At 40.2% G+C, this 13,653-nt stretch overlaps 1 protein-coding gene across 4 annotated transcripts in view; it reads right to left on the minus strand.

The window, feature by feature from the left end:
- The window catches only part of Ge-1 (Enhancer of mRNA-decapping protein 4 homolog Ge-1), a 166,085-nt gene extending 162,939 nt beyond the window's left edge, over window positions 1-3,146 (minus strand). For 2 of the 4 annotated variants that reach the window (XM_076187799.1, XM_076187798.1), the window contains exon 1: window positions 186-228. In XM_076187799.1, coding sequence (XP_076043914.1) covers window positions 186-213 — 28 coding nt within the window. In that variant the 5' untranslated portion in view covers window positions 214-228. Of the gene's footprint in view, window positions 1-185; window positions 229-3,068 lie in introns of those variants that run through there. The other 2 variants (XM_076187801.1, XM_076187800.1) reach the window with 2 other exon arrangements.
- Between the last annotated feature and the right edge of the window lie 10,507 nt (window positions 3,147-13,653).

The following is a 13,653-nucleotide window of genomic DNA, read 5'->3' on the forward strand; positions in this document are numbered from 1 at the left end:
CATGACAAATAAAAAGTTCTTATAAATGTGGGATAAATTTCAAGTGCCCACAGATCTTGTATGATATTTTTTCCTTTCAGTATGCCATGTTTAGATCAGTAAAATTTTCATCTCTATTGTCATAAATCACTCTTTGTTGCTGAATTTGTCCCAAAGTTACCTTGGGTGGAAAAAAAGCTACATACCTTTTAAACCTGATTGGGCAACACCCATCAGTGGGGAAACCCTTTAGTTTGGTTAAATGTATCCCACTGGAGGCTCAAAGCATTCGAGAGCTTTGACAGTAACCTGGCCTATCTCAGAACTATGGCCAGTGACAAGGCTCAATGGTATGCTGTATGCCATGAGAGCAGTTCAATTCAAGGCCACATGCACTTGACGAGGACTAAGTGAAAAGACACCAAAGACCACAGAAGCTAGCAGGCCCTTCAGCTCCACATCTCCAATGCCTTAAGTGTGGGTCTTGCATCAGGCTGTACAATCACTGGCACGCAAACTAATCAGGATAATCTTGAGGACATAACATTATCAATAACAGATTGAGGCTTTGTCTCCTGCCTTGGTAACGTGCACCCTGTTAGGTAATATAAGGTCAGGGTATTTGTGAATTTTTGTCTCACCTACTCGCACAGCAATTTATATATTTCTTTATATTTGTATTACGACAACTCCTACAACTTTCCTCAGTATCCTTTTCCCCACAAATTAATATTAAGAGATGATGAAAAAAAATTCCTGCAACCTTTCTGCTACCTGCCACCGAAGTGCCATTTCTGTTGCGACCATTTAGGTTAGGTAGGTGAGGTTATTTGTGAAATTTCATCTCACCTGCTTGCACAGCAATTTGTATTATATTTTTTGTTTCTATAACTCCAACAACTTTTCTTAGAAATGTTCTTCCTCAAATTAATATTATGGGATGAGAAATTGAAAAAAAAAAAAAAAAAAAAAAAATAGCGGACAAGATGAAACTTCACAAATTTTAAGGTCAAGTTATTTAGGTTATTGGTATGTCAAGCCAAGTTAGGTTAGGTTAGGTCAGGATAAGGTGAAAAACATAATTTCAAAATTATTTACTTTCTAACTTGAACAATGGAATTGTTCATTTCTATCATACTGCTTGTTTTGTTAATTTCTCCTATCCCTACACCCCAATTTTCCAATGTAGTCCCCCAGACAAGGGGTGGGAGGGTCAATTAAAAAAACAAAAATAATAAAACAAATTAGAAAATAATAATAATGAGTTATTTCTGACAGCGGGAATTTTTTTTTTAAACATATCGTGTATCGGCTTTTCCGAATATTTAATTACACGCAGTAATTTCATAAGTAGGCACTTTTCCATCCATTCGATTTCTTCTAGACCAATTTCACCTAACAAAAACAGGCCCCATGGTCCACCCTAATTGATCCCAGCCAATCCAAATCAGAACTGTCAACAATGACATTCCTCATATCAAGTTGGCTCCTGGTGGAAAATTCACCAGAAACAAATACAGGTAAACGTCGACTTACGATGGCCGCGACTTACGATTGTTCGACTTTACGATGACGACGACGACGACGACATGATAATTTAACCCCTTCCATACGGTGCCGCACACGTAGGCGTCATGAGGAGCAAGTGGATTATTCGCGACGCTGCCATATCGGCGTCTTGATTATATTTATTGTAGTCGCCCCTGTGTTTTTACATTCTCTCAAATGTGCCTTGAATCCCATTCTCTGTGGTTTTCAAAATTCGCGGGTGAAAGAGAGAACGATCGATATAAGCGGTGACTATATTTTATGATGCGAGTATTATTACGTCACGTCGTATGGCTGGCATTGGCTGGTGCCCGCGAGATTTAAGTTCCGTACTGAAAATACATATTATAGTGTTTGAATATGGTAAAAAGGATAAAAATAATTAAATAAACTACTGTACATGTTTAATAGGCTATATTCAGTATCTCTGGTGGTTAATATACAGGTAGGCTAGGTACAGTGACCACGGAACAGTGATACACAAATTGGGGATCGACTTACGATGAAATCGTCTTACGATGGCTCTATCGAAACCTAATGCCATCGTAAGTCGACGTTTACCTGTACTCTTTTTTTCAAATCAGCACCATAACTTGGTGGCCATGTTGGATTAATGTGGCAGTCAATTAAAATGCTAATTGTCGGAATTCCTGCCCATATTTGGCAAAACCAATCCTATCCTAACTGAACCAAGGATAAAATTTCAGGCCTCTTTCCTACAAAGAACATAACCATATAATTAAAACATGCCATACTAGGCGTCAAATTGTTCTGTGAATAAGCCAATTAAAGAAAAATATCAAATACTGTATTGTATTGCACAACTTCATTATGAAAGTATTAAGGTCAAAGTTTATGAAAGTTAACTACATTTGATAAATACAGTAGTGGATTCAACCAGAGTAGATTTTTTTTTCAAGGACTCATTCTCATGTGAAGTATATCATATCTGAATCACATCCTCTTGTATTGCACAACCATGTATGTATTTTCAACCCGGAATCAAACATGGAGCAAACACGAAACATTTGATAACTTTGAACAATTTAATGAAGTCGGTTTACGTCGTGCTCTCATTGCCTCTTCAATACATTTTAAAAGAAACTGGTATATTCCTGCGACTAGAGAGCTTGTTGTTGGATTTTAATGTGATATAATAATTTAAATGAACTTCATCTCATAAAAAACACAACTTCTCGGATCATTTGGAACTTTCTATTTACATTGTTACACGTCTATGGCACAAAATTGATTCACATCTCACCCTCTTATCAATCATGCATGAATCATCCGATTGGTATCACATTTATTACAAACAAGCACGCAGTTACTTATTCAAATAAGGATTGCATCATACATTTGTAATACATTTCACAAGGTCACAGTAAACCATAAAACCTTAATCACAATGACTTGCTCAGAAAATAGTTTTAGGTGTAATTTTTCAAATTACACTGTAAAGAATTCACCACAAAAATCAATCACACTTCCTTATTTTCATAGCAAACGTTCCTAATACCGCGCACATCATTTAGACCTACTCAGTCAGTGTTGTAAGATTTCCCCCCTTAATTGTCACTTCCCACTCACTTTGTCCCTCGCCGGTATGAACCACAACAATGTTTAGTTCCGTAGGGATTACAATACAGTTTCCATAAATTATTATTTAGACTTGTATATATTCATAAAGTTATATACACATTTTTGTAAATTATAATATATAATATTTAAAGTAAACGGTATTTTCTATGACAGAATTTTGTCCCAGTGAGTCGGTATGCTCATTCATGTATAAATTTATTCTATATTATAACACGATAATTTCATTTCTTCCCATCAAAATATAAGGTACGGACAAATAGAATTTCAACAAACCACGGAAAAACAAGTATAGAGTATAACTACTCCAAATTGGAATCATGCAATGGTGCAGATATGTAACTATATAAATATGGATAAATTGGTCGAGAAACAGTTGGAATACGTTTAGAATGTGACTTGGTACAACAATAGATATATACCTCTCTACAGAACATTTATTCGTAAGGTGCAACCGTAGTTCGACTACACGGAAAAATCAAGATCGCGAAAGGAGTAGGACAAGGTGATACAATTTTACCCAAGCTACGTCCAACTTGCCTAAAAGATATTTTCGCAGTAGAGTTGGGAAGGAAAATGTCTGAACGGTAATACTCTTGACATAGTTCTAATTGAATTATATAACATTTTTTTTCAAGATCTGAGGTGTCACTATGTCAGTGACGCAGCTGGCGCTGCTTGTAGATGTACTGTCTTGCTAAATTACTTCTGACCTGAGCAGGGGCCAGGGAAGACCTTTCATCCACAAGAAGCTAAGATAAAAGGGATATTGGAGTAGAAGGGGAAGCGTGCATGCCTTGGCTGGCTGCCTTTCATATAACGGGAAGGAACCTATTGGTGTATAAATAGACCTTCAGATCAATGCTATTCCTCTACCCTATTGTGTGAAACTTTGCCTGACCAGTGAATAGGGTGTAGTGTTCTGGTATGAAGGACAACCAAGAAAAGGGATCAACGCAGTGATCTTTATCTCTTTAATCACTGAATCAGGCGAGAATATCGCGAGCCTGACATCTGGTCCTCGATCGATGCTAGGGGGCGAGTTGCTGCTGCGTTGATTGGTGAGGCTGTTCTGCTCTCGGCAAGAGCCCTCCTTTTAAACCCCGATGTGGGATCACGCAAGGTAAAACGAATACTATAAAGTACGTTGAGCATCCCCTCTCCGCGCACCTCCACCGTGACGTCATAGGAAATACAGAGGGGGAGAGTGAGAGGTGAAAGAAAATGTAAACTTCAAAGAAAACCATCTGTATGTATGGTAGAGTTTGAAATTACACTATGATATTCACAATATTGAATTCACTCAGTGTCACTTTCTTATCCTCAAATTATCAGTATCTGAGATATGACCGCCAGAAAATGTTTTCCATGCTTTCACATTAGATGGATTATATCAATATGACGAGTTATTAGATGGGATGACATGTCAAGCGTGGATTTTATATGTAGACCTTTATCTCCACTAAGCTCAGTTATGTTTTAACCGGATTCTTTAGTCTGTTTATTTGCAATTGAATGACATTTTCAGGAAATGTTGCTAATAAATAGTTATTTTCAAAATGACGGCTGTATACATATCCAGATGACCTAGTATTGTGTGCCACATAATTCAATCCATTTCTTTCTAAGTTTTATATCTTTCGGTAGTGAAAAGAAATGTATATCTTTATCACCTTTCAGTCTAACGGCATTGCACTTCTGCACTATACAAACTGTTGACATTTTCATATGTTATTTGTCTGCCTTAGCTACCCCTTTAATCTGAAGATGGAGCTTCGCTCCACACACTGGTGTTTGAGTGACTGACAGCTCTCGACCCGCGGAACTCTGGTCTCGATATTTACGTTGACGTCATCATCTACCTGCGCAGTGGAGAGGTTTTCTGGCTGTCCCTCATTCCCCGCTAACGTACCTTGTAGTATTCGTTTTACCTTGGGATCACGTACGGGTCCCGTTGGAACGTCTAGTCTTCTGATTGGTCGCCTTCCCTTTGGTTGTGATCCTCGTGAGCGATTTGTGAGCCTTGACGAGTGGATACGCCTCCGCTCGGTTGGTGACGTCATCAGTCTGTGTTGGACCGGCCAGGAAAGCCGATTTTTCCGGTGTGTCCGGCGTCGGCGGTTGAGACAACGTCACCACAAGGACTAGTCAACCAAGTGAGCAATTGCCTGCCCACGAACGTTCTCACATGCAAGTTTTCATTAATTCCCTTTGCTTAGGAATCGATTTGTTTCCATGAAATTACTCTTAATAGAAAATAACCTCAAACAAACTAAATATCCCACTATCGGAGAAAAAAAAAATGGATGCTACTATAGTGTGAGGTATACGCCATATGTCGCCTACCCAGGTGCAGCCTGAGGTCTTCCGCGTGACCCGCGTTCCTCCGGAACGCTCCCCGCACCTTTTCATCAAACATGTGTCCTGCCCAAATACATAAAAACGTGACCTGTTCACGTGACCTGACCTAACCTAACCTATTTGTGTCATTCCTAGAAGTTGTACGGAGTGTGTATCGCTAGAATAAATGTATGGAAATATATGATAACATTTCCAAATAGAAATGTAGTAGCACATTTGTAAATAACACACAGGAACCCACAGTCGGAGAAAGAATAACTTTCCTGAAGAGGGCTACAGTTGATAGCCGAAATATAGGATTATTCTTTATTCGAAGTTTATTCTTTCTCCGACTGTGGGTTCCTGTGTGTTATATGATAACATTTATTTTTACATTTCTTCCTTTAATATGAATGTAATTAGGAATCCAATTATTTAAGTCATTCCTAGGATATATAGAAAATATGTGTTTATCGCTAAAATAAATGTATGGAAATGGTGGACCTCACGCTATAGTGCTAACGGTAGGTAAATCTCACGTTATAGTGTGGTAGACCTCACGCTATAGTGCTAACGGTAGGTAAATCTCACGTTATAGTGTGGTAGACCTCATGCTGTAGTAGCACAAAAATGTAATTCGAACATATATATATATTATGATCACTGTCTATGACCCTCTTTAGTGTGATTGTACAAATGGGTGGGTGGACTTATATATACCAGGAGGAGATACATAGAGGGAACAGAATGCTGGACGTTTGGACTTCATGGAATGGGACCTTTCGCAGTGAGCGTTTTGATACCAGACACCGCGAGATTTTGTAATTCTTGCCGGAAAATGAATACTTTTTTGGGCAAGTATTATAAACTTACAGAGGTGTATCGTTGTACATTATTGTGTCTGAAATTTAAGTCAATTAATTTCATGATTGCAAACGGCATATAGCATTGTTTGAGCCTCTATTTATAATTACAGATGATATTCGTAAAACAGCCTATAATTGTATCAAGCCGAGCAATTTGTCATTTTCTACCGATTTCAATGGATTTATACTGATATATACTTTCAATTGAATGCACCAAGCAATAGGCAAATCTATGTAATGTATAGAAAATATAATTTTGCATCGAAGACCTAATTTTTCCGGTACGATTACTAAAGCCCCGTCCACACGTACCATGACGCATCAATGACTTCATGCAGTAGTCGTAACCTAACACTAGCGCCCGGACGGGCTGCGTCACTGCGAATACCTTGCGCGAGCAACCAGATCTCGGTCATCATTTGGCTTTCACGGGATGAGATGTCTACCGACGCTCTACTCATTTAATCATTAAACCACCACAGCTTTGGAGTGTATATATTTTTCGTGCCAGCACCAGACTTCTTTGATGCATTGATGGCAGTCATTTCCTGTGAAACTGTGTTTTCAGTGTATGAAGTTTTTTGGTAATGTCTTCATTCCGCACATTACATTTTGTTAAAGAAAATAAGTCAGCTTTCGATGTTTGTACTTTTTATATTTCTCATCTTATATTCCAAATGGCTGGGTACTGCTTTAGTAGCTTAATGTGATGTAATACAATAGTCTTCGTCCACTCGAAAGGCTTTGCGGAAGTTGCTTGTGCCATTGTATCAAACTAGAAGAGCGAAGCAGAGCGCGCACATCCTTTCCCTTCGTTTGTTATTGACACACTACGCAGCGATTAGAAATCGGTACGCCCCATGACTGCTTTCATGATGCTGCGACGAATTGAGTCACGTTTTTCAACTCATCGCTTCAATACATCGCGCATCAAATACTCGTACGTCCGCCACCACTGTTGTTATATTTTATCTCACTGATTATCTTCATATACAGGACGTGACAGTGATATCCATTATTTTTCAACACTCTCAGATTATATGATAGGCGAGTGATACACCGAAGTACGCGTTCTCTTTATTGATGAGTGACGCCTACTGGCGACTGGCGTGGATACAGTGGGTAGGCACGGTAGTGGTGCCTGCCTGGAGCCCAACTTATCCTACATCCCCCTCCCAAGACAATTAAATGGACCATATGGTATATTTAACAAAACTAGCAATGTTAAGTGTTCACAATTCCGAGAAAACAATATGTTCAACACAAAAGCAAAAGTGAGGGATATCTACTGTTCCTTCGTGAGAGGAACACACACACACACACACACACTTCAACGAATGGACGGCTTAGAAGACGTTCTGAAGAAAACTGAAGTCTGTGGATCCCAACGCAAAGAGAAGTGCCTAGTGTTTTTACAGGGTGGGGGGGAAATTGCTCGTGGAGTAGTGGGAAAGTAGGGAAAGAGGAAAAGGGGAGGGATTACTGAGGGAAATGGAAGGAAATGAGGAGGGAGTAGACTTGGCCCAGGCAGACAAGCGAAAGGTAAACAAAAGACCCCCCGATCAGCTGAGCGATGATGAAATGTCTAATAAAATTGTAAAGATTAGAAGTATAGAGAGGAGCAATACAGTAGAAAGTGACGAGAATATGTTCCAGGATTTAATGAGGGTGGGGGGGACACAACCCCCCCCCCCCGACTGATAAGACTAGAGGAGAGAGTTGATAAGGTGATCGAGGACTTGGAACGTAGGTTAGGTAATGTTGACTCCATTTTCCAGAGAATTGAAAGGTTGGAACAACTAGAGAAGGCAAACAGAAACTTAACTGATGAAATAGAGGACCTAAAAAGACAGTTAAGAAATGTAAAGGAGGAGAATGAGAAATTGAAGAAGAATAGTAATGAAAACAGAGAGACAATAGCTAAAGAAGCTAAAAATTGGAGAACAACCCAAGAAGGGAATAAGGTTTCATTCACTGACATAGTCAAACAGCAATTGAAAGAACATAATGGAGACTCAGTTATTAAAGTGATGAGACAGAAGGAGAATATAGTAAGAGAATTAGCTGACAAAAAGAAATGTATAATTATATTAGGAATGGAAGAGAAACATAACCCAGATAGAACCGCAAGAATCAAGGAGAAAAATGAAAGAGTAAGCAGTTTATTAAAATTAGTCCAGGAAGATGAACCAGAGATTATAAAGGAAATTGAGGAAAAATTCAGACTCGGAAAATATAGTACAGATAAGACCAGACCAATTAAGATTAAATTCAGGTCACAAACAACGGCAGAGAAAATTCTATCCAAAACAGGGAAACTAGCAACAAATGATCAATATAAAAAGGTATGGATAAAAAGAGAAATGAATAAGGAGGAAAGCGAGCCAGAAAAGCAGAAAAGACTTGAAGCTAAGGCAAAAAACGAGGAAAGAACGGAGTCAGAGAAAGAGAGATTCTATTGGAGAGTAGTGAACATGAAAATAAAGCAGTTCGACATACAAAAGAAAAACATAAGGGAAACAGAGAACACAATGGAAGTGGCAGAAAACTAAGAGCGTCTTACACAAATATAGATGGATTAATAACAGGATTGAATGAACTGAATGATTATTTGAAGGAAAAAGAACCGGACATAATGGGAATTGTAGAAACAAAATTAAAAGGGCCACTACCACCCAACAGCGTAGGACATGAAACATACAATTATTGGATTAGAAACAGAGAGAAAAAACAAGGGGGTGGAGTTATGTTCCTGACTAAGAAGGATATAAACGTGAAAGGTGTCATATATGGAAAGAATACAGTAGAGATGATTATGATAGAAGTGGAAGACCGAGATAAGAATAGCAGAAAATTTGTGATCAATTATGTGCCTCCAAAAACAGCCTCATGGGAGGAGAGTGAACATAAAAGTATGTTAGAGGACACAAAGATAGCATTAAATAAAATAATGGAAGAAGGAGGAAGAATAGTTATGATGGGCGACTTTAATTGCAAGGAAATCTGCTGGGAAGAAATGACAGTAAAGAGTGGTGATGACTCATGGGGAAATGCTCTACTTGAGATGATTACTGACCATTCAATGACACAATGGATACAAGAGAACACTAGGTATAGAAATGAAGAAGAACCATCGAGACTAGACTTAATAATTACATCTGAACCTAGAATAGTGGACAAGATTGAATATAAAACACCAATAGGTAAAAGTGACCACATATTGATTGAACTGGAACTTAATGAAGAAAAATATATGAAAAGAAATAAACAATATAGAAAAGGAAGAATGATGTATGAAAAAACAAACTTTGATAAAATAAGAGAATTCTTCCAACAAGAAAACTGGGAAGAAATATACAAAAAAGAAACATCAGTGGAAGAGAAATGGAATATTTTGACAAAAATTTACAAAAAAGGAGTGGAAAAGTACGTCCCAAGGCAAAAACAAGAAAAAGGGTATGTAAAATGCTGGTACAACAAAAGTTGTAGGGAGTTAAAGGACAAAAGAGACAAAGCCTGGACCAGATGGAAAAAAGACAGAAGACCTGAAAAATGGAAAATATATACTGGTTATAGAAATGAATATGTACAAAAGTGCAGAGAGGAAAAAAGAAAATATGAAAAAGATGTTATAGAAAAGTGTAAATATCAGCCAAAATTATTTTACAGATTTGTAAACAATAAACTGAAAAACAAACAAGACTTGGATAAATTAAGACAAGGAGGAGTTGAATACACTGAGGAAATGGAAATGGCAGAAATTATGAACAAACATTTTAAATCAGTGTTTACAAGGGAAAATATACAACCTGAAGAGATTGAGTGGAAGGAAAAAGTCCCCCCTATGGAAGAAATAGAAGTAACAAAGAATGAAATATTGACACACTTGAGTAATCTTGATGTCAGAAAATCGCATGGGCCAGATGAAATAGCAAACTGGATTCTGAAAGAATGCAGGAATGAACTGGCAGACAAAATACATAGCATAATAAGCAGTTCCTTAAAAGAAGGAAAAGTTCCAGAAGATTGGAAAAAAGCAAATATAGTACCTATATATAAAGGAGGAAATAAAGAAGAACCTACCAACTATAGGCCAGTCTCTCTAACAAGTACAATAGCAAAAATTTGTGAAAGAATTATCAAAAGTAGATGGGTAAAATACTTGGAAAAAAACAACGTACTAAATCCAAGGCAATTTGGATTCAGACAAGGACGATCATGCGTCCCCAATTTAATATGTTTCTATTCAAGGCTAATAGATATAATACAAGAAAGAGATGGATGGGCTGATTGTGCATTTCTAGACCTAAAAAAAGCTTTTGACAAAGTACCACATAAGAAGTTGCTTAAGAAATTAGAATATGAAGGAGGAATACAAGGTAAATTGCTAAATTGGATGGAAGACTTTTTGCAAGAAAGAAAAATGAGAGTAGTGATAAGAGATCAGCACTCAAAATGGAATGAAGTAATAAGCGGTGTCCCGCAGGGAACAGTTCTGGCCCCAATAATGTTTGCTATATATATTAATGATATGGATGAAGGAATTGAAAGCTATATGAGCTTCTTTGCAGATGATGCAAAACTACTGAAAAGAGTGAAAACTGAAGAAGATTGTGAATCACTACAGAGAGATCTAAATAAAGTACAGGAATGGAGTAGGAAGTGGGAGATGGAGTTCAATACAAAAAAGTGTAGTATAATGGAATTTGGAAAAAGCAAAAACAGAATAACAGGATCATATAATTTGGGAGAAGAAGGAATAAAAAAAGTAGAAAATGAGAAGGACCTGGGAGTCATTGTTATGAATAATATGTCACCTGAGAAACATATAAATAAGATTTTTGGAGAAACTTATAATTTAATAAGAACAATCAAAGTGGTATTTACATACCTGGATGAAGAAATGGTGAGGAAAATCCTAATCACCCTGATAAGACCAAGATTGGAATATGCAGCAACGATATGGTCACCAAGTACAAACAAATGTATAAAAAAAAACTTGAAAGAATACAAAGAGCAATTACAAAATTGGCACCAACACTCTCAAAACTATCATATGAAGAGAGACTACAAAAACTTAAACTACAGACACTAGAGCAAAGAAGAGAGAGAGGAGATTTGATAGCTATTTACAGAATCATGAAAGGCATAGAAATTACTGATAGAGAGAATCTGATAAAATGGGATGACAGAAATACAAGAGGACACGGAAAGAAAATAAAAAAAGACAGCTATAGAAGAGATTTGAAAAAGAACAGCTTTCCTCACAGAGTAATAGACAGTTGGAACAAGTTAGATGAGAAAGTGGTGTGTGCAAAAACAATACATGAATTTAAAAATAGTTTAGATAAAATGAGATATGAAGACGGGACCCCACGAGCATAGCTCCCCTTCCCGTAAAATACAACTAGGTAAATACTAGGTAAATACACACACACACACACACACACACACACTGACACTGCGGTAGGCATGACACACACACACACACGCACACACACCAGGCAATCAGTCACAATCATCGGTTGCATAATCTCGCAGCCACATCGGCTTCCTTGAGCTCCTTTTATGGCGGCTATGAGGCGTGTTGGATGACGGCGGATTGGACGTCTGTGGTGCTGGTGACGGTGACAGCGTTTCTTGTAAACTGGTGTCCGCAGCGACCCGCAGGTGCCTGCGGTTGCGTAAGGTAATGCGTCCACTCCCATCCAACTTGACAGAGTATTGGCGGAATGGTAGGACCTCGGTGACCACGCCTCGCCTGTCCCACAACTTACTGGCCTGGTCCTGTATCAGCACTTGGGTGCCAATCGATAATGTGGGAAGAGTCTTAGGTGTCCCTTGGCTGATCATCCAAGCATCCTGTTGCCTCGCCGCCTCGATTTCCCTTGCGCGTAGCGCCTGCTGCCAGTGCACATCCACCTTGTAGTGCTGCTTGTGCACCGGTACCCCATCTCGTAGCTGTCTGCCCATGGCTAGCTGCGCTGGTGACTTGTCCACCCCGCGCAGAGGTGTGTTGTGATACTGCAGTAGGGCTACTGATACCTTATCAGCATCCAGGCTGCCGCCCGGACCTGTGTTGTCTCGGAGCAGTCTCTTGGCGGACTTCACAGCTGTTTCTGCCCTCCCGTTTGACTGAGGGAAGTGAGCGGACGAGATCCGTCTCTCTACACCCCATTTTCTGAAGAAGGCACGCATCTCTTCACTGGTGAGGTTTGTCCCTCCGTCTGTAGAAATAGACACGGGCGCACCCCACCTGTGGAAGAACTGCCGGAACACTGATGCTAACTTGTTTGACGTGGCTCCACTTGGGAAGTGTGCTAACTCCATCCACCCGGTGAGCCTGTCGGCGTATGCCATATACATTCTCTCGTCAAGTTGGAACAGGTCTGCCACGGTGTGCTGGAACGGGTACTCAGGCGTAGGGGTGAAGGTAAAGGGTTCCGCGGCTTGTGAAGGCGAGTGAGTGTTGCAGGTGGCACAAGCATCCCGATGTTGTTGCAGGTCGCCCTCCATGCCAGGCCAATATACCGATTGCCTCGCCCTTCGTAACATTCCGTCTAGGCCTTGGTGACCCGCGTGGAGATTACTTGCAATGCGTCGTCGTAGAACTTCCGGGATCACCAATCGCACGGCGCCTTGGTCGTATGTGTACGCCACCAACCCGTGTGACACTGCCAACCTCTCCCTGACGGCATAGTACTGCCGAAGGCTGGTCAACTCTTGTGCTCGGTGAGGATGCCAATCGCCTGCTGTCACCTTAGCCACTAGTAGCTGGTAGTCTGGATCATCTGCAGCTGCCCGCACCACCGCTGCATTATCGAGTACGATAGAGTCAGCGACATCGAGCGCGGCAACTGCTGCTGCTGCCACAGCGGCCTCCATGTCATTTGAATCCTCTTCGTCCCCATCCTCTGGTGGTGCACAGAGCGTAGGATAGCGGGACAAAAAATCTGCTGCACAGTTCCGCTTCCCGGGCAGGTACTTGATCTGAAATCGGTAAGGAAGGGTTTTTTCCTTCAAGGAGAATAACCTTGGGTTCACTATGTCTTTCAGCGCCCTGTCCCCAAGAAGCTTGACTAGCGGGCGATGATCAGTGACGATCAGGAGGTTGGGGCATCCGAGCAGGAACAGGCGGGCCTTACGGAGACACCAAGCGACCGCCAACGCCTCCCCCTCTACCGGGGCGTAACCCGCCTCCGCAGGTGTGCGGTGGCGGCTGCCACAAAGTGCGAGGCGCCACCCACTCTTGCAGCAGAATGGACTCTCTCTCATCGGGCACTGACAATGCTGCTGCAGCACCACAAACCCGATGCCCACC

Source organism: Oratosquilla oratoria, chromosome 7, assembly GCF_046742065.1.
Source record: "Oratosquilla oratoria isolate Oo_2021 chromosome 7, ASM4674206v1, whole genome shotgun sequence".
NCBI classification, from domain to species: Eukaryota; Metazoa; Arthropoda; class Malacostraca; order Stomatopoda; family Squillidae; genus Oratosquilla; species Oratosquilla oratoria.